The sequence below is a fragment of the Phaseolus vulgaris genome, chromosome 9, assembly GCF_000499845.2.
Source record: "Phaseolus vulgaris cultivar G19833 chromosome 9, P. vulgaris v2.0, whole genome shotgun sequence".
Taxonomy (NCBI): domain Eukaryota; kingdom Viridiplantae; phylum Streptophyta; class Magnoliopsida; order Fabales; family Fabaceae; genus Phaseolus; species Phaseolus vulgaris.
Window position 1 is genome coordinate 36,315,075 of NC_023751.2, and position 21,150 is coordinate 36,336,224.

Below are 21,150 nucleotides of genomic sequence, written 5' to 3' on the forward strand. Positions count from 1 at the left end.
AAGTGAGCTTTTATTAAAAGTTTTCATTTTTTTAAGTATTTAAAATATATCATTTGATTTTTATTATTAATAAAAAATGATGATTATTTTTTGTTTTCCAACTTATTAATTAGCTATTTTTTTAATTTTTTTTCTTTAAGAGTAAGTTGACCGATAACTTAAAATATATTGGGAAAAAAGACCAAATTAATTGACGAGAAGATAAAACACAAAAGTACGTCATTTCGTTCAGAAAAAAATAAAACAACAATATATATTTATATAAAATAAAAAAAAATATTTAAACACTCAATTGAGCAATTTTTTTTACTATAAAATTTAAATAATTTAAAACTTATTTACACTAATTTTTTTTTTAAACTTTTTCAATATATGGCACTCTATTTTGCCCTCTTCTTCTCACGTATATGCATTAATTTAATTACCTTATTAAAGTATTATATTGCATCCTTATCGTGTAAAAGATAAGCAAAAGAGCATTTGCCACGCGTCCACCTATCCCTACATAAAATAAACACACATACTGAAAGGATAATCTTTAACACTTTCTCTTTCAAACTAAAAACAACTTGCAATATTATTTCACAATTATAATTTAAAAATGTATTTATCAAAACTAGTTTATGAATTAATTGCTATGAAATAATTTTTTTAATAAATCAGTTCTTGATGTGTAGTAGAGTTTCTATGAGATATTACATCATTTATGTTGTTATAAAAACTTTGATTAAGAGAGTTTTAAGGTGGTCAAGTGGAATAATTTCTCATAATTTTTTTCTGAACTAAGTTTTGTAGTGTTGATTGATTATAAGAAAAAAATTGAGAGGTTTACATACAAAAATATCTATGATACTTAAGTCAATAAAAAATATAAAATATTTGTGAATAAGAATATGAAATGTTTAGTGTAAAAAAAATTAAATAAATGATACTTTTTAGAAAGTAAGTATTTATAGATCTTTTGAGTAAAAACTTTTATATTAATTATACAATTATTATTTATTATTTCATAAATAATTGTTCATTAATAAAACTTATTAAATAAGTCATTTTATTCGTAATTGTTATTATTAAGAATAATAATGTATACTCAATAACCCGAATCTTTCACATTCCTTATAATAGTTACATTTTATTTTGAAATTAGTGTAGAATAAGGTGTAGTGGTAAAAGTGTAATAACTAAAGTACTTGTTCCATCATTTACAATGTAAATTTATTTAATAATTTTATTTTACATCGTTTGTTGATTCTTATCAAACTAAAATTTTTAGTTTGTTTTTTCGAGGAGGATATATATCCATTATGTGGTACATTTATTTTTTTTTCCTTTTTTTTCGTTTATTAATGTATGTTTTTTTATCTATTTGGAAAAATAATAAATATAAGAAACTAAAAAAAAAAACAAATTACATCAGTTAGTTAGTGCAAGAACCAATTTAATAGGTCTTATTTTTTTTTCTAATATCTTTTTAAATCAATATATAATATTTATATATTATATCAATTAACAATCAATGTAATATGTATATAATTTCTACATCGATAACATGTAAGTCGGTTAATAATAGACGTAATAACTTATAAACAATCAATATTTATATATTTTTTTAGTAACGGCGGATAAATTTACAAGTTAACTTATTAGTTATTAGCAAATTATAAGTTTGATTACATATATAAATTTTGTATCTTTTAGATATATGTAATTCTAATTTAAATTTGTTAAAATTCATTAAATTCTTATTAAATTTGTAATGTTTCTATTTATTAATAATAATTAAAAAGAGATTAAGAAAAATATATTAAAATATAAAATCATGGAAGAATTGCAAGTAAAAAATTTAGTTAAATTAATTTATAATTTTTATAAAATATTTTTATAAAAATTAAATTAATTTATAAACTAGTTTAGGAAATAATTTATTAATGTTATCAATTGCACTCTAACCCATAAATGATGAACTTACACATCATTGTGAGATATGAAATGATGAAAATATATAGTACGTGTAAGGTGATAGTATATCTTATATTTTTATGTTAGGTTTGAAGTTTTAAATCAAACTTAAGTTTATTCTAAGTAATATGAAAGTTTATTTGATTATTGTTACGAATAAGATAAATTGTTAAAATTGTTGTTATCAAACATTTTATTTTAATTTTCGATGGAGAAAGAAATGAGTAACTGAGCTAAAGATTCTATTATTATTATTATTATATATATATATATATAATCAATATAAAATGTATAAAAAAATAATCCACATCTTGCAAGCTCTTTAGTATTTACTAATCGATATTGGATAAATCATGTTATTCGACTTTCGTGATTAGGTTATAATATATTTAAAACAAAAAGTTAAGACAGTTACAGAGACTTCTGAGAATCATGGACACATTCCACCAACTTTAGATAAAGTTTTGAGAAATCAGTTAATCTCCTTACAAATAAGTTAACACTGATATTTTGATAGATTCGGCTCATAATAACAAAGAGTTCATGATCAAATAATATAAATAAATCATTTACAAAGAAGTAATGCACGCTTTAATCAAATTTTAACATATACTTCAAATATTAAGTATTTACTTGATCGTCGAAACACCTTTTACAAATCAATCAAGCACTAAAGTACAAGAACACAAGAGAATGTGACCGAGTGAACGAAACCAACAATAACAGTTACAGTCAATCTTAGGTACAATTTATGCTCACTTTGTTTATATAATACAAAGTTAAATCCAGGTCAAATTCTAAAATAAATGGATTAGTTATAGTTGGTTTATAAACATAATTATCTTTTAATTTATAAGTGTTAGTAAACTAGTTTTTGAAATAAATCCTAAATTTCGATGAAGTAATGGATAAAATATTCAATTAAAATTACCCTTATAATGTATGCATAAGTACAACAAGAAAAATCCACAACATATTGCAAATTAATATAATATGTGGAAATTTCTCTATTTAAATTATAAGAAAACACGTGGATTCCAAGGTAGCTTATATAATAAATAATGGAGCATTTTATTTTATTATTTAAATTTAAGAAAACACGTGTACGATTCAATTGCTGAGTTATATATTAATAATTAAGATATTAACCAATTTATAATCACAATTAAGATTGATAGCATACGCAACGTAGATTTATTTGAATTTTTATAGTTAATCAAATATAATTAATTATCGCGCACATTTTACATATTAAATTAAGAAAATGACAAGTTCGTGATATTATTAATGATTAATTAGTTAAGTCCTTTGAATTTCGTATAAAGTTAGAACATGTTACATGTGTTGTCGCCAAATCTTCCACCTTAAAGGCACCCACAAATAAAGTTGCACTTTTCAAGTAAAGTATGTTAATAGCTAAATTACTTCTTTTCAAATTCATATTAATTTAAAAATTGTAGATTAAATTTTTTTAATAATAAAAAATTATACACACACTACATATATACCCTTTTGTGATTTTCGGAATCCAAATAATTTAGAACAATAGGGTTTCTTAATTCTCACTCAAACTATCAAAACCCTAACTATTTCACTTTTATTGCTTGTTTAATACTTCTTATTATAACTATTTTTCCCATTTGAATACTTAATCTACTATCTATAAATTTTAATTGATTTTTTTTAAGTAAAAATCACTTATAAAAAATATTTATTAATATTCTGATACCGTTAATATAGTTTTACATTACTTAAAAAGTTGAGATAAAAACAATACTTTAAATATAATAATACAATGATTAATTATAATTATAATTAATTTCTAATTATACTATTTAAAAAATAAGATTCAAACATTAACATCATCGATCCAAATTCAACCTCAAATTTCAAAATAAACTTGAAAATTGTAAGAATAAAATACTTATTTTAATGTGAGTTTAAATATATTTAAAAGATCTTTTGTTGGTATGCTTTTTGCTTTGCCTTGGATTTTGGAAGGAAATTAGCCGCAATTAAAAGTCAGTACAGAAGGCACAAGGGACTTTAATTACGTAATTAATATTTTAATTAATTAAATAATTGTATGTGCCATTAATTTGACCGGCTCTTCTAAAACTGTAGCAGTGTTTAATTTGAAAGATATTTTTTAAGGTGAGTTACTTATAAAAAAAGGCTTATAAATAAATATATTATTTTAATTCATGGTTATAAATTGGTTAAATACATTACGTATAAGTTGGTTAAAGTTAAAGGAAATTATATAAATTAAAAAAAATTATAAGTATTTTTTAATTTATAAGCATATATTTTTAATTTCAAACAGTTATTAATTGTAAATAATGTTCTTTAATTTTAAACGATATATATATATATATATATTTTAAATAATACTTTTTATTTTTAAGCAACTCTTATAAGAAAAACATAGTTAGAAATGATCATAGATGTTGATAATGATTGGAAAATTAAATATTTGATTACATTTCTAGTATTTGTAGAAGGTAAAATTCATTTTGCTATTGAAATGTCTAGAATTAGACAAAAATGATTCTTTAAATCAATAAGACGACAAAGTAGTTTCTTTAATGTAAGAAAGGAATTTAACTTTTCTAAACTTTATCTTTTTTATAAATCCTAATATTTAATTTTATCTTAATTGATTTTAAAACTTTCTCATAAACTATATTCTTTTCAAATTATTTTTTTAAATATACACCTTAGTATCAAAATCATCTCAATTAAAATTTTGAAACTACTTATTTTAAAAATAATCGATCACATCAAATTCGAACAAAACTAGAACGAAATATCAAACATTTCTTCGTTTGCTTTTTATATCATTTTCTTTATCAGGTTGATTTTTATGAATCATTTTTTTTCAGACGTTAAATCACAATAAAATTTAGAATTAAAAAATAAAATAAAGGTTTTAGTTTTGAATAGATGAGTTAAGTGGTATTAGATGATATTTTAAATTAACTGAAAATCTAAAATATTATATGAGAATTTTTATCATCTAATAAGTGGATAAATTTGATATCGAAAGTGTGTGTCCCTTCACTTAAACTATGGTCAACGAAGACTTTTGCTTACAACTGTGGTGTTCTTCGATATTAATTTCTTTCTGCTTTGTATATATCACTTTGACAGAGACTCTGTGTTCTAGTAAAAACACGTGCCAACTCCATGTTGAATTGCTACCATAGTATCTTACATGCTCATGCTCATCTCATAAAACACAGCAAAATTTAATGAACAAGGTATGGTGGGTGGGTGGCTCACACCATGTGCATCTTATCTTTTCAACTCCACACTACACAATTTTCTGACCAACATCACTACAAAACCTCCAACATAACAAACAACCAGTCCAACAATGATGTCAATCCAATTTTTCATGTCGTCATAAGTATGAACACACCCTAGGAAAATGTTTCAACTTTGTCACCAATTCTAACTTTAATCTTAAATAAGCAAGAATACTTGGTGTGCCTGTCCCTACGGTTGAGACCCAGCATTGGATCAAGATCGACCGAAAGCATCACACCTAAATAGAAGATTGATGAGACTAATTAAAGATCAAACATTAAACAATACCTTCCTAATCATGAATTAAATCCTTAATCATGTCCAATAATAGAGGATCCACGGTAAATTATATAAATAAACACAGATCCCAAGAATCAGGTATGTCATCATCTAGTACTAATTGCACTGTGTACTGAGTGTCGAAGTCTTACTTGAACGTTAGAGTGCCTTTTACAGGTCTGGAGTTCACGAAGGCGAGGCAAGAGGAGCAGAGGAAGTGAATTCGAGAGAAAGAAAAAGACCGACTGATCGAGAAAAAGGGTAATCGTTCTTTTGGTTCCAACCCCGTTTGAGAATGCTTGAAAAAAAAAGCATGCAGATGCAGATAATGATGTTATTTAATTTGAGTATGATTTTTTTGTAGAGGTATTTGTGGTTTATGTCAAAATGATGAGAATAGTATGAACACGATATTTCGTGGAAGCACACCATTCTTTATCAAAGTTTCTAAGCAGTCCCTATCAAAGAATAGTCAAAACTTGGACATTTTTACTTTGACCATGTTTTCATAATAGAGCCAACTTTGATTCTTTCTTTAAATCAAGAAATGTGTGATAGAGTGAGGGAGTGATCACTGATCCTCACCTTTTACCACCTACTTCCTTCTCACCCACATGAGGGATAACATGACCATGACTGCAACTACTGATCAATGGATGCAGTTCTATCAACAACCTCTAATGGATGCGCATGATCATGACCATGATCATGCTCTGCCACCAAACACAACTAGTCCACCTCCCACCATGCCCTCATCAGAGAGAAATAGCATCTCCTCCCAATTGACACCAAAGGGTAATGTATGCAAACCAATAAGAAGACGGTCTAGAGCGTCTAAGAGAACCCCCACCACACTCCTCAATGCCAACACCACCAATTTTAGAGCATTAGTACAACAATTCACAGGGTGTCCTACCACAGCCATGTCCACACTAGGGGTCCATAAGGGTCCTATTACCTTGAACTTCCAAAAAGGAAGCAGTGAGCACAAGATTCACCATAACACAAGTACTAGAGCAGTGCTACCATTTAGTGACAGAAGCTACCACAACAACAACACCACCAACAACCAGCTTCATGAAGTTCCTGCATCACTTCCTTGGCAGAAGCACCAGGAACAACAACAACTACCTCGGCAGCAGTTGTTGCAACAACAAAGTGGTTACTCCTTTGATTATGTGAAGAGCAGTGGTTACTCAGTTAGCACTAGCATGGATGTCTCTGACGGTTTGCTCTTGGATAATGATTTTAGCTTGTCTGATCTAACTATGAATGCCTTCCCCAATGATACCTTTTACAAGAATGAATTATAGATATATTTCATGTGATGAAAATGTTTAATTATAAAAGGGTTCAGTTATTGAACCCTGTTAATATCAGAAAACAAAAGTGGAGTTTAGTTATATTCAGTTCATATGTATGCATGCTTTTATAGAAACAATAATTCATAATAGTAGTTCATTCAGTTCAGTTTATTCTCTTTCTCTCTCTGTTTCCCTCTAATCTTTTTCAAAGGTGAGTTCCCTTGATTAAACACTGTTCTCTTGTAGAACAATTTCTTTTAGTTGAAATGTGTGCAGGTCCTATCTTCCTCCCACTTTTTTATATTATCTGTTTATAACTAGTTCATGATCAAAACTCTGATCTGAATGAAGCTTTTCAAAAGTCAAAATTGAGTATTAATTCATGAGCAGTTAAAGCGATCTCGACTTATTTTGGATAAACTGGCACATTGGATTTGGTTGCAGGTTCATAAATGAAGTTTCTGAGTCATAAATAAGACAATTTTACTGTTAACAATAGTCTATATTATCTGGTTCAAGCAAAGTTGTTTTCTGTACAGAATCTATGTTGTCTTAGAAAACAATTCTTCACTTTCTTCTACATCTCTCTCAATATATATTCATCAACTTCAAATTATCTAGTTATAGTACCTACTCACACTTCTTTTCAAACCTTCAATTCGTGAAATCTTGAGTTGATCACAGGTCATCACCAACCAGCACGTGAAGGAACATCCAGGGTAGGTGCAGTGTGTGTATATATATATATATATATATATATATATATATATATATATATATATTGACCATATCATTCAAGAAATGGTCAGATATGTTAGTTATCTAAGTATGAATCCTACAAAAGGGTTTGATTATTGATATGATGAGTGATGCAAAATTGGAGTTTTGGACACTTCACTGGGACCAAACCCTGGGCTGATTTTGGCTGCATCTGCATCACCCATGTTTGCTATAGGCCAAGTTTGTTCTTATCTTTTCTGTTACAAGGTTAAATCACACACAAAATTATAATAAAGACAATACTACAAAAACATGCAGCAATCAGAGGTCTCTATAAATTAACAATTTATCATTTCTATCTGATTTTGTTCATGAGTTGGATTTCTCTTAAATTAATTCTTATTTATTATTTATATATTTTGTTATTGTTGATAAAAAAAATTCTAGAGGATTTAGATTTTAAGTTGAGTTTGAGTAGTAGCTATTTTAATTACTCTTATTCAATTGTTGCTTACCATAAAATTTTATTAAAAGAATTAAATAATATGTAATTTATTTTGAGACTTCTGGATATTTTTCATCGAAATATAACCATGCTTTGTGTTTCAATAATATTGATGACACTGACATCTTTTTTTTTTTATCAGCAATCTAAGACTAACATGATGTCTCCTTCTTTTAATTCTAATCCATTAGATATAAATATAGATGCAATGACAATAGAGGTCACAACTGTAATTGTTTTTCTATTTTTTTAATATTAGTTTGATTTTTTTTTGTTACCTTAAAACCAAACTTCATTCACAGAATATAATTGTTTTCATAGTCAAAGACATTAACTCAAAATTTTCTAATATTATAAATAAATCAAAGTTGTCAACTATTTTAAAACATAAATTTTTTGTAAAAGAGATAAAACTAACCAACTATGAACTCTAAAAACTAATCTAAAATGTCAATCACTTTAATGTGTTATAAAAGTTAGCAATGTTCGTGTCAATATGATACATTCAAGTGTTTCATAGTCAAATAATTGTTTTTGCATGAAAACCTTTAATACATAATAATTTCACATTAATTCATAAACTAGAAATAGTTAACTTATTTGGTCAAAGAGAAAAAAATAAATAATTTTCACTCCCACAAAGTGTAACGTCATTCATTGCATATTACAACAAGTTTAAATGTTCTATCTTTTAAAATTTTTGTTCTTTGGAAAGTTTTCCATGAGCGACTTCTTACAAATCAACATATTTAAAATAAAGGTTTGATATATTTGTTCTATGTGTATGCTTTGTGAAAAGCACGAGTACTCTATTCAATATTTATTTTTTGAATGTTCTAATGTTTTGCGTATTTGGAGTTGGGTTCAACAGATTTTCCCTACTTCTCATTTCTCTAAATAAGAATGATTTTCTCTCTTTTATTAAGTGTGATGGTAGTCCTTTGGTTAAATTTATTAAGCTTGTTGTGATAACTTTTTCTATTTGGATGATATGACTTATGAGGAATTATGCTTGTTTTCAGGATAAAATTGAGGTTTCTAGGGCTATTTCAGTTATTAAAAATTTAACTCGTTTAGTGGGTAATTCGTTTAAAGCTTCAATGAAGAATGATATGTTGGATTTCAACGTGATCAAGTTTTTTGGTATTAATACTCGTATTGGTAAAGTTCTTCGTCCTCTTCCTGTTAGATGAGAGTTTCCTTCACCAGGATGGGTTAAAATTAACATTGATGGGGCTGCTAGAGGATATCTTGGTCTTGCTACTTGTGGAGGTATTTTCCGTGGAAGTATGGGGGAATTTATTGGAGCTTTCTCTGCGTTTCTTGAAGTTCAAACTGCTCTGCTTGCTGAGTTTTATGAGGTTATACATGTTATGGAGGAAACTCAAAAGATGGGGCTTACTAATGTCTGGCTGGAATGTGATTCTGCTTTGATTTGTGTTGCGTTTACTGTTAGGACCAATGTTTCTTGGATACTTCGTAATCGATGAAATACTTGTCTTAATTACGGTGGGAAAATCAATTTTAAGGTTACTCATAATTCTTGTGAAGGGAATGCGTGTGTTGATAAGTTGACTAATTTATGATTTATTCATAGATAATCTTTTAATTGGTATAATAGGCTACCATCTAGTTTGTTCTTAGAATTCTTTATGAATATGTATAGTCTACCTATGTATCGTTTTTGTTAACATATGAGTTTTGGTCTAGTCCCCCATATTTTTGTATTTTTTATTTTTTAATAATACTTTTTTTTCACGTGATGACAAATGATTGTTGTTACTTGAGGTGACAGTATAACTCAGATGTTAAGTTGCATAGTGATGCATAACATAAAAACTTTTATTTTAAAAAAATATCACCTATAATTGATTTACTAAAAAAAGGCTTTTAATTATGAATATATGAAGCATACTATATCAATTTCATTTTGAAATTAAAGTAATGGATGATGCATATTTGTGTTTGAACTTTTTTGTTGATGAAGGAATGAAGGAGTTGAGAATCCTGAACCACATACTTGATGTTTCTTTCCATCCATTCATAATCCAAACATATACCTAACAAATAATAAGTATAATCAATCATTTAACTATTAGAACTATAAATAAATATTGTTTAAATAAAATTGATATGTTTGATTCTTGGTTATCCAATGTAATTTCTAACACGTTAAACATGTGTATATACAATCATACATCACTATTTTTATTACAAATAATGAGATTTAATGATTTATCTACGAGATTTATACCTTAACCTATAATTATAGGATCATTAGTAAATAATTTTTTCTCATTTTTTTGGAAGAATTTGTGTCCCATAGGATACCATATCTCAACTATGTAATATATATCACGAAGGCACTTGACATGTTGCTAGTTTAGCCACAATATGACCATCAAAAGTAAGAGTAAATTCTATAATCACATATTGTATTGTACAATGAATTAATGAATTAGATAATATTAAGTGATTGCACATCCTTTTTTGCTTTCAAACTTATTCTCAAATGTTCATAAACTTTATCCTTTCTAAATGTTCATTGGTCTTAGGTTTGAGATTTGAAACTACTAGAAGATATTCTCCATTTTCTTTGACTTATTTTACAAGATAGCTTCATCCACAAACATGCTTATAACTTTTAGATATTTGTCTACAAAATCTCTCTATTGTAGATGCAACAATAACGATATAAGAATACCATGAGATTCTATTTCTAACGTCAACTCAAACTTAGTTTATTAGTCAAATTCTATGAATCAAATCCTAATAAACCCTAATAGTTGATTGCCAACTAACAAGAACACAAATGACATTCTATTTGTTTTTTTAAGGCAAATAATGCAACATTTCTTCATGTAATAATAACATGGAACTTATAACAATTTGTTAATAAGATGTAAATCCTTGTATGATATCATGAAACTTGTTACTAAGATATGAATTGTTTATAATGATATCATGGTAACTCAATTAAATTGAATATTAATAACATTTTCTACGAGAGACTGACTAAACTTATCATGGTGACATTTTTTAAAATAATTAACAATTGAATTCCAAAATTTTGTAGTACTTGCAGCTTGTAAGTTTTTTCAATGCTAGTTTGCAAATTACAAGAAGTGTCTCTGAAAAGTAACTCACTCATAGTCTTGAGTTAATGAATAAGTGTCAAAATAAAGTTGTGAACATTCAATTTCGTTGGAATAATTTTATAAAAAATTAAAAAAATATTTTTTTTAATTAATTAAATAATGATGGAATCGGATTATTAATTTTTGAAAAATTATAAAATTATAAAAAAGAGTTTTTAATTAAAATAATAGTAATAATAAAAGATAAAATTAGAAAATTATAAAATTGAAAAAAATTATTTTTTATAAATATTTAAACTAGAAAAAATTATGGTTAATCTCTTTTTAACAGAATTTATTTTTCAAAATGCTTAAATGCATAGACTTTTTTTTTAAATCCGATCAATTTATAAACATCATATATCAATACATTTTTTTTAAATAACTGTGATATTTTAAAAATTAATATATATATATATATATATTAATAAATTGTGTCAAAACAATTGAAAATGATTAAAGTATTTTCTTGCAAACTATTTACAAGCTACCACCTCTCTTCTAAAACTTCTAGGCTTTTGTTTTATTATGCATAAAAAAAAATGTTAAACACATTATCTAATAGATTTTGAAGAGGTTTAATTTATTGAAAGAAATATCTTAAAATATTAACTTCTTATTAGTTTTAAATACATAAAAAAAATTAAGTATAAAAAAAAATAGTTGCAAAACGAAATGAGTGATTTTCTCTAACATAAGCAAAACTAATTAATCAAATTTCAACCTCTCCGCCACTTCACTCACTAGTCGCCGCTCCACGCTCACAATGCAAGCCCTTCACCGTTTCGCATTCGCCACGCGCCGCGTCGCCGCGTCGCTGAGTCACGACAGCCTTCTTCCCCCAGCATCTTCTAGAATCTTCTCTTTCTCCACCAATTCGCGCGACGGAGGAGGAGGCGCCTTCGACGCCGAATGGGACACCACCTCGTCGTGGTCGACTGGGCTCGCCGGCGACCACTTCAACGGCGAACCCTCGCATTCCCCGTCGGCCGCTCTTGCGGAGCTGCAGGACACGGAGGACAGAATGCGCGAACTGGAGGGGGAGAATCGCCGAGGGAAGGCGTTCGTGGACAGCTGGGGGAGACGCTTGTCGGAGACGAGCGTGCTGATGAAGCAGGTTACGGAGCCCGGCGCGCGAGGCTCGTATCTCAAGGACTCCGAGAAGGCGGAGATGTACCGGTTGCACAAGCAGAACCCCGAGGTGTACACTGTGGAGAAGCTCGCTAAGGATTACAGGATCATGCGGCAGAGGGTTCACGCCATTCTGTGGCTCAAGGAGATCGAGGAAGAGGAGGAGAAGAAACTCGGTCGCCCTCTCGATGATTCCATCGAGCTCTTGCTCGATTCTTTCCCCGAGTCGGTGTTTCAATTTCTTAGGGTTTAGGGGTTTAAGATTTGTGTGGTGTTAGGAATTGTGAATTGTGAATTTTTTTTTTTTTTTTTTTTGTGGTTGCAGGTTTTTTAATTCACATGATAGGGAGTTTCATGTTGCGTCTCTTCCGTATAAGCCCGACTTCAAGGTTATGCCGGAGGGGTGGGATGGCATTACCAAAGATATGGATGAAGTGCATTACGAGATCTCCAAGAAGGAGGATGATATGCTGTTTCGAGAATTTGTCGAGAAGATGAACTTCAACAAAAAGAAAGTAAGTTCTTTTGGCCTTTGATCTATATTACAATGTTTTTGGGTCAATGATATGAATTGGAGTGTCGAGGGTGTACATTGTTTGGTGGGTATGTCGTTTTCTTTCTGTTGGCATTTTTGTGGATTAATAGAAGTGTTTCATATCCTCGTCCTAGAAATTAAATGCTATATGGGCATGGTTTGGAGGAGCAGATCCCAAATAAACACCAAGAGTTTTTCTCCTGTCCTGTATTTTAAATCAAAACTAAGTTGTGCCATTGTTGTTAATGGAGTAATGAAAATTTTGGTTGTTTTCTGAACAAAGAAAAAAGGGTTTTTGCTTGCACTTAGGCCACTAGCTACCAGTGTATCACATTGCTTGTCTATGTCCATTTTATGCTCTGTAAGGTTCACTTTTTCTGTCTGAGGGGCAGCCTTTTTCCCTTTTTCTTTGAATATTATTGAAATAGACTTGATCCTAGATCTTTGATTGAAAAGTAACTAGATGGTGATTCACAAGTAGATGGTATTCCCTTTGCTCTGTGTCAATGCCACAATTAGGGTCTTCTTTTAATTTATCTTCCTCCCATTGCCCTATGAAAGTCCATCAAGTAGGGTTAAGGTTGTCAAAAGCAAGATTATGGATGGGACTTTGAAGGGCTCACAAGATCATAAATCGTGGAATTATAACCCAGATCGCACATTCTACTTCTACATAAACATGATATGTATACCAAGCAAACAACAAATAAATAAAAACATGTTTCGGTATTACACTTTAAAAATATGTAATCAAACATCATAAACCATGAGAAAGAAAGCATGTCAACCAAGTCATAACTACCAAATGCCAAATTATGAAATACCAACTACCAAGTCCAAGACAAAAAACACATAGAAGCCTAAAGCCTAAACAGTAAATGTCTAGTAAAAATCTTTCAAATTAAAACCTGAAACTCAAGGATCTCCATTACTTCCATCTCCTTCGCCAAGCACATCAATAAGAACATCCTCCACTTGTAGAGGTGGCACGGCAAGAACATCATCCTCTTGCTCTCCAATTTGGGCTTGACCTTCAACCAAGTGTTCATCATCTTCTTTTGAATTTGGAACATCATCTAGACCTTCATTTTCATTGTCTCCTTCAACATAATCCACTCATCATAGAGTGGAATATCATCAAATTCAAACTCAAGTGATCTTCTAAGTTCTACCTTCCTTTTCAGCTAATTTTGAATTAACCATGACATAAAAACATCATTTACTGTTTACTAAGAAGTTCAGTATAGTTCTCCTCCTTTTGTTGGTCCACCCATCAGTCATTATGGTGTAACCTGTTCTCTTCCATGCATTCTTGTGAACTCCCAAAGCTCTTTGTGTCCTAAGCTCCTTCCCTCAAATTCTTTACTCTGATATTGTGGTATGAAGGGTGCTCAAATCCTGGGCCATGTTTTGAAACTAAATCAAGTATTTCCCAAAATTCTTTGCTCCTTGCCACATTAATTGTATACCATTTAATACAAAACCTTGCAACATCTTTACAAGCAGTTTCTCTTTGATCCTTAAGTAATTGTGGCATGTGAGCTTATTCCCCTCTTCTTGAAAATATTTCTAGTGCTGTCCACATCCTCCTCTTCAGTCATTTTTTTCTTTTCAGTATGTGAATCATCATCCTCAACATTATAGCTTCTCTTCTTCATTAATCTTTGTTCAAGACTCAACTATTTCAAAACATCTTTTTTTTACTTCATCAGTCACACTTTTGCAAGCACCTATATTCTTTTGAGCTACCGCCAACTGGTGCTTCAAGCAATTAACCCCTCCGGTTAAGACCTCAACATCAACACATATGCAATGCCTCCAAGCCACATGTGTATTACTGCCAGGAGCACTTTTTTGGCAGTTTTAGAGTGGGTAAATGTTGTCATCACTAACAGAAGTAGTAGTAGAAGGAGAATCAGAAGCCATATCAATGGTGCAACAAAGTAGAATTGAAGAGGGAACTGAATCACTGAAAGGACCTTAGGAACACATGTTTCAAGCGAATGAGTGAAAACAGAAGGTTCTGTCAAAATAAATTAGTGAAAACATGCATGCCTTTTGCATAGAAGAAGAATGCCCGAGAGAAGAGAAGACAAGTACTTGAGGAGGCTGAGGGAGGTTTGAACTGTTTTTGTAGAAGAATAATGTGTGGGCCTTTTGCATAGTAGAGAAGAAATGTCATTGAGGTTTCAAGGAGTCGAGGGGGAGCAATCAAAGAAAATATGGGAACTGTTTCATGTGTGTGGGTACAGAGATGAATGATCACAAAATATGAATTTTTTAATTCTTTTAGTGTTTTTACCCATTGGGCTTGGGTTTTAATCCAAAGCCCATTTTTAATATGGCAAAAACAGAACCATTTCCGTGCTTGCTCAACTCGCACTATCTTACAGTTTTTGCAAGCTAGTACTTCGATCTCACTGATTCTGCTATTTCACCGCCTGTGATCTAACAGTTCTATACTGCAAAATTGTGGAATCATGTGATTCCATGGGTAATCTTGAGATTCTGTTTACATTGAGTAGGGTTGCAAGGGTAGGTGCAATCTATTTGACATTAAGGCCTTCGATCATAAAACCAAAATCAAACTCCCCTGCCAATTTCCTGCAGAATATTATGCAATTAAGTTACCTCTTCAACTTGATATAAAGGGAAAGTTACATGACTTTTTTAATTTAGTCTTTTTGTATTTGCTTGTTATCTTGATAGTTAATATACACTTTAGCACTGTTACTGGAAACCATTTCTCACTTATCTCTTTTAGTTTTTTATTGCCATTTATGATCTGATAGTTGATGAAATGGTCACATCTCTTTTGGTTGTGTATAGATGGCTGGAGAGGTTAAATGCCACAAGTATAGTCGACGACGTCCTTCAGATGGATGGACTTTTACAGTAGAGAAATTGGGATCCAGGGGAAAACGTGGAGGTGGTGGAGGCTGGAAATTTGCTAGCATGGCAGATGGATCAAGCCGACCACTTAATGAGATGGAGAAAATGTATGTGAGGCGAGAGACTCCACGCCCCCGACGCAGGATCCTTCCTTGATTACCTTACCAGTTTCTGAATTTTTTGTTAGCTCTTCAAATTACATTCTGTAACCAATGCATTCAATCCTTTGGTTTCTTTTCTCTTGTTTTTCTTTGGAAAAGCTCAGCATATGGTGATGCTTATAATTCATTCTCCTTTAATCGCTTCTCATGTTCACCGTTTTGTGGAGAATGAAGCTCCTTTAATTCTTCTCACTGTCAAACATGCCTCCCAAAATTACATTTTCCTCAATTATCTCATTTTTATTAATTTTAAAATATTGTAAAAAGCAATCCAAATTGGATGACAACAGGATATGTATGAATTTGGTTATATACATTAGTGTTCATGAATTAAAAATTTATATCTATTCTCGTTTTATATTCAAAAAATATGAAACTTGTGTCATTTGTCAAGTATTTTGGATTTGTTTAAATATTTGTTAAATATTTTTTTATGAAAATAAAAAGAGAAGTAAAGAAAACATAATATTATAAACAATTCAATGTCACAAGAACATATTTTTTTCAATGCTAAGTAATAATAAAAAGTTATAATTGTATAAATTTAAGGATAGAGAATCAAATTAATTAAAAATAATTTAATGATTTAAAATAAAAATAAATATAAAAGGAGGAATGTGGACATACTTATCTTTATCGTCTTTGTATTTAATCTAAAAAGTTGCGTATTATTGTATTTAATCTAAAAAGTTGAGTATTCTCTATATCTAACTAATTTAGACTATATTCATGTATACAAATTTATTTATTGTTTATAAACTCATTACCTTCATTATTATCAAAAGGGATGAAATCCCTATAGTAAGTTGTTAATTGTATATTTTTAAGTTCACTCTCATGAACAAGTTCTTAAGATTTTTATATAGCACAAAATTCATAGTGTTTTAGAATGACAACATATTTTGCTTTGGTAACATTATTATTACATTAAACTAAAGTTGAGAGATTAAATATAATATTTAATAGGAGAGACTATAACAATCATATACATAAGTTGAGAGAACAAGACTCGTACGAAAATTGCTGAAGGATTAAAGTAGTCAACAAAATGCAAGCACAAAAAATAGATTTTGTAAAAATATAAAAAAATTAAAACAAAAATTGATCCACAATTATATATGGTTGGAACGTCATAATACGATGATTACATAATCATTTGACAATGAGTTTTAGCGGCTGAGACCACAAATATTATTAATAAATAAAAGTTTAAGTACCAATATTCATTAAATATTTTTTTAGAGATTAAAAACTAAAATTGAGGGAGGAAAAAAAACTGTGTTAAAATTTCATGTGTGCTCAATTACATAATTAAATTGCTTGTACAAATAAAGACCTTTGTTTCTTATGAGGACCCCTTATTCTTTCTTTCTTTTTGGGTAGAAATTTTGTGATAAAATTTAAAATTCTTATATTTTATTGAAAAATAAAAGAAAAAGACCTCTCAGGTTTCCATCTTCAATTTCTTCATTGTTTTGTTTTGAATCAACATTTTTCCCATTGGTTTGGTTGAACACTTGAACTGAGGACGACACCATCTTAGGACCTCCGAACAACACCGCCACAAGCCACGCCCAATGGGCGGCGAAGCTCAAGTTACAGTCTTTGCCGACACAAACTTAGGCACTCGCATTGCCTTCAATGCCCCTTCTGACATTACAGCCGCATCTCTCAAAAGTAAGTCCACAACACTTCAAACCAAAAAAGACTCCTTTTTTCCTCAACCCTTCAGCTTCTTGGTTTAAATGTTTTACCCATTTGAAGATTTTGCTATTGGGCTGTGTTTTTCACTTGCAAGATGCAGTCTTTGCTGCCATCTATCGCTTTGTTTGAAGAAAGTTGTATATTTCTTCTGCATGTTTTATGATGACAATGCTGCTGGTCTTTTGCAAGGGTTTAGATTTTTTTTATATCGTTACCTTTCATTTATTGTTAGGGTATCTATTGTGGAGTTTGTTGAAATGAAACTTGTCTCAATCTCCATTTGTACTCAAAATCCGTTTATTCTCTCTACCATCATGGCCTACCGCTAGATTCCAATTAAGTTTGAGAATAAAAGATGAAACTTAGTGGCAGAAGCTCAGCATATTGAATTGAATTTGATATGAACTTCAATGTTTAGATCTCAGTTTGGAGGGTCAAGATGAATGTATTACTATCATTCTCTTTTTGCTCAGCTGAAGTTTGAGAAAGCTAAAAGCATTTGACCCCTATAGAGAGAACTGTATAACTGTTTTGAATATTCCAAATTAGTTGACGTCTAAATGCAGACTTCCTTGATATTTTGCTTGTCCTGACTTTGTTTTAATCAGACAAGACAGAGTTCTTGAGTTTTGTGTTTTTTCTTATGAGATGGTCTTCCCTTTCTTCATAAAGGTGGGGGATTCACGGGGCATGTTCAAAATCTAGTTTTCTTTGAGCTTGAGTCTTCCATGAAATGGTTTGTTTCCAATGCTGGTTAGTCCTTTTTTGGATAAATTAATGTTCTGGAGTACTGTCGATTCTTGACCATGGTCATTATTCTTAAAAAAAAAAGGCATTGATGAAATTGTAGTTCAACTTGGTGTATGTTAGGTTATGACATGAAAGATAATCGATGCAATGATTCTTCTGCAGGAGACTTTGAGAAAGCACACCTCAGTTGTTTACCAGATATTGGAGAGATTCAAGTTAATGGATTAATGGTACTTTACTTTCTGTTTCAGTATCTATGTATCCTTTTATGAATTTTGTAACATTAAGCTTATGCTCAATAAGTTACTTCATATTCTTCCAGGTGAAGCGAAAATCATTCTTCTACTACCTGCCTGATGCCTTTCCTATAAAGTTTGCTTTCCCTGCGATGCGAGGAACATGGTTTCTTCATGTGGAAGTTAAGCATTTAAAATGCTTGTGTACTCCTCGTTCACCCTGTGATGAAGATGTTCTATCAAAACATAAGGACTTAATGATCTGTAAAGGTGATAAGGCAAAATGTAACAGTGAGGAAAAGGAAGAGCATGAAATCACTAATCTTGTTTCAAAGAAGCAGGAGGGAAATGAAATTTCTCATGAAAATCATGCTCAAAATGAAGCCACTGGAATGTCAGAAAGACATCCCTGCATATTTGGAGACAAACCTACTAGTATGGCTAAGACTTCCTATGTAATGCCAGAGAATAAATTTGAAAATCTGGTTGAGTTGCATGCTAACTCAATACAAGGCAGTCACAGTAAGATGTCAACACAATTGATATCAATCACAGGTATAATCAATAAATATTTTTCAAGTTTCAATGGCACTGACAATTTTAGCAGCTCTGCAAACTCAGATCTTACCTCTAGAGCTGTTCATAGTGAGATTGAAGTTCAATCAAACACCAGAGAACGTGGCTGCTTGAAGATACAGAGAGATTCCTTGCCACAATTCACTCCCAAAACATCTCCACGTGTCTTGCATACTCCATTGGTTTCCAAAAAATCAGGAAGCAAAAATAGAAAATTGAAAGCTGGTCAAAGTTCTTTTTCAGGGAGCCAAAGTAGAAAATTGAGAATAGGGGCACGTCTGCTTTCAGCTTCACAGGATCTTGGGGTTTCTATCACCAAGCATGATCCTAAACTTCCTTTCCGAATACTTAAAGATAGAAAACTACTGCAGGGAAAATCTCAGATGAAGGGTTCAATATTTTCTATCTCTGGCAGTGATGATGATTGAGTCTTAGACTGTAACAGATGTGTAGATGTAAAGAATGGTTTTGAATATCATACTTCTGATTTAGTAGTATCATGGGTGAAACTATAGGCAAAATGTTGTAACTGAAACTTCTTGATCACAAAAAGAGCAAACAGATGTGTATACTAGCAGTTTTGATACTATTGAGATTGCTGTGGAATAGTTCAGGCAAACGAAGGAATGAATGAATGGGAAAAGTCATGTACACAAATTACGAAGTTTCTTTTAGGGAATTCTTGCTCAATAACAATGCTTTGTTATATAGTTGAACTTAGAATTCTCAGTGACAATGTTCTATTTATACAGCATAATTGCTATAACTAATTTCTATAAATTACGTTTAAACTAATAAAGGCACATAAACTTCTGAGCTTAAAACATTATGTAACAAAACTTTTCTAATGAGAGAAAAGGTCTGATACAAGATAGACGGTTTGATACCATCAGACAAATGCATTTGAACTATTAAACGATGTTAAACTATTAGATGTTCTGAAGCATAGGATAATGTTGGAACCTTAACAAGATTTGACTGAATCAAGTATCACGTATATTTTTCTACATAGATGTTATTAGCACAAACTCTATTGGTTTTCAAATGTTTGTTTAAACATGCATGCTGCAGCCATATGACTATTTTCCAAAGTCTCATTGCAAATCATGTAAAGGAGAGGGTTGTGTGGTTTCAGTTTTTGTTAGATTATGTGGATTGTTTAGTTAATCGTTGACAAGAGTAGTATAAATCTGTATCATTAATGCAAGATCAGCTTGTTTGTTCTGTGAATTTTGGTGTTAAGTTGACAAAAATCACTTCAATCAAGGATTTAACTTTCCTACTTTATTCGATTTCTTTCATATAATATTTATTTTCCTTTTGTCCTTTTTTTTTTCTCTCTTTCACTGTACACTTTATAAAGTTTAGTTCCTTCAAACCTCAAATGCTTCAAGCAATCCCTACCTTCCACACTCTTTTTTAGTAATTTTGCTTCTGTTCAGTCATTTTCCTTTACTAAATTTTGTTTCTTGTTTTCATTCTGTCATGTTCCTTTATATACATTGTTTCTTTTATACACATTGTTTTCAATCTGTCATTTTGGGTCATTTTCAATTTACTTTGTAGTTTTTTTTCCTTAATATTTTTATAATTTACTTTCAAATATTTAAAATAAACTATTTTATATTTTTTATAAAATAAACTATAAAATAGTTTATTTTATAAAAAATATATATGTTTTATAGTTATTGTCCTTAAATTATTTCTTTAGACTTTTTTTTTTCAATTTTTTTGGCTAGGAATAATTTACATATTTATATATTTCCCCCCAAAATTTTGACATTAAATATGGTTAATAAGATAAAAAAAAACTTTGGGTTACTCACCATCTATTGATTCTTTGGGAAACTTATGTAGTAAAAAAAACTTGACTAATAATATGATTAATCGTGAAGAAGAACTAGATTAATCATATTTTCTCTTTCAATCCATTTTTTTCATCTACAAAA

General features: G+C 30.2%; 3 protein-coding genes across 3 annotated transcripts; all 3 read left to right on the plus strand.

The window, feature by feature from the left end:
* The first annotated feature begins 6,068 nt into the window (after positions 1-6,068).
* Positions 6,069-7,020, plus strand: LOC137822053 (uncharacterized). The gene has a single exon (XM_068626948.1). The coding sequence runs from the start codon at positions 6,165-6,167 to the stop codon at positions 6,861-6,863; it is 699 nt and encodes a 232-aa protein (XP_068483049.1). The 5' UTR covers positions 6,069-6,164; the 3' UTR covers positions 6,864-7,020.
* A 4,878-nt stretch (positions 7,021-11,898) lies between these two features.
* On the plus strand, positions 11,899-16,135 carry LOC137822055 (protein GAMETE CELL DEFECTIVE 1, mitochondrial). Its single transcript, XM_068626949.1, has 3 exons — positions 11,899-12,572; positions 12,673-12,862; positions 15,712-16,135. The coding sequence occupies exons 1-3, from the start codon at positions 11,983-11,985 to the stop codon at positions 15,928-15,930; spliced, it is 999 nt and encodes a 332-aa protein (XP_068483050.1). The 5' UTR covers positions 11,899-11,982; the 3' UTR covers positions 15,931-16,135.
* A 1,248-nt stretch (positions 16,136-17,383) lies between these two features.
* Positions 17,384-19,917, plus strand: LOC137822056 (uncharacterized). Its single transcript, XM_068626950.1, has 3 exons — positions 17,384-17,612; positions 18,552-18,619; positions 18,712-19,917. The coding sequence occupies exons 1-3, from the start codon at positions 17,513-17,515 to the stop codon at positions 19,627-19,629; spliced, it is 1,086 nt and encodes a 361-aa protein (XP_068483051.1). The 5' UTR covers positions 17,384-17,512; the 3' UTR covers positions 19,630-19,917.
* Positions 19,918-21,150: the final 1,233 nt, after the last annotated feature.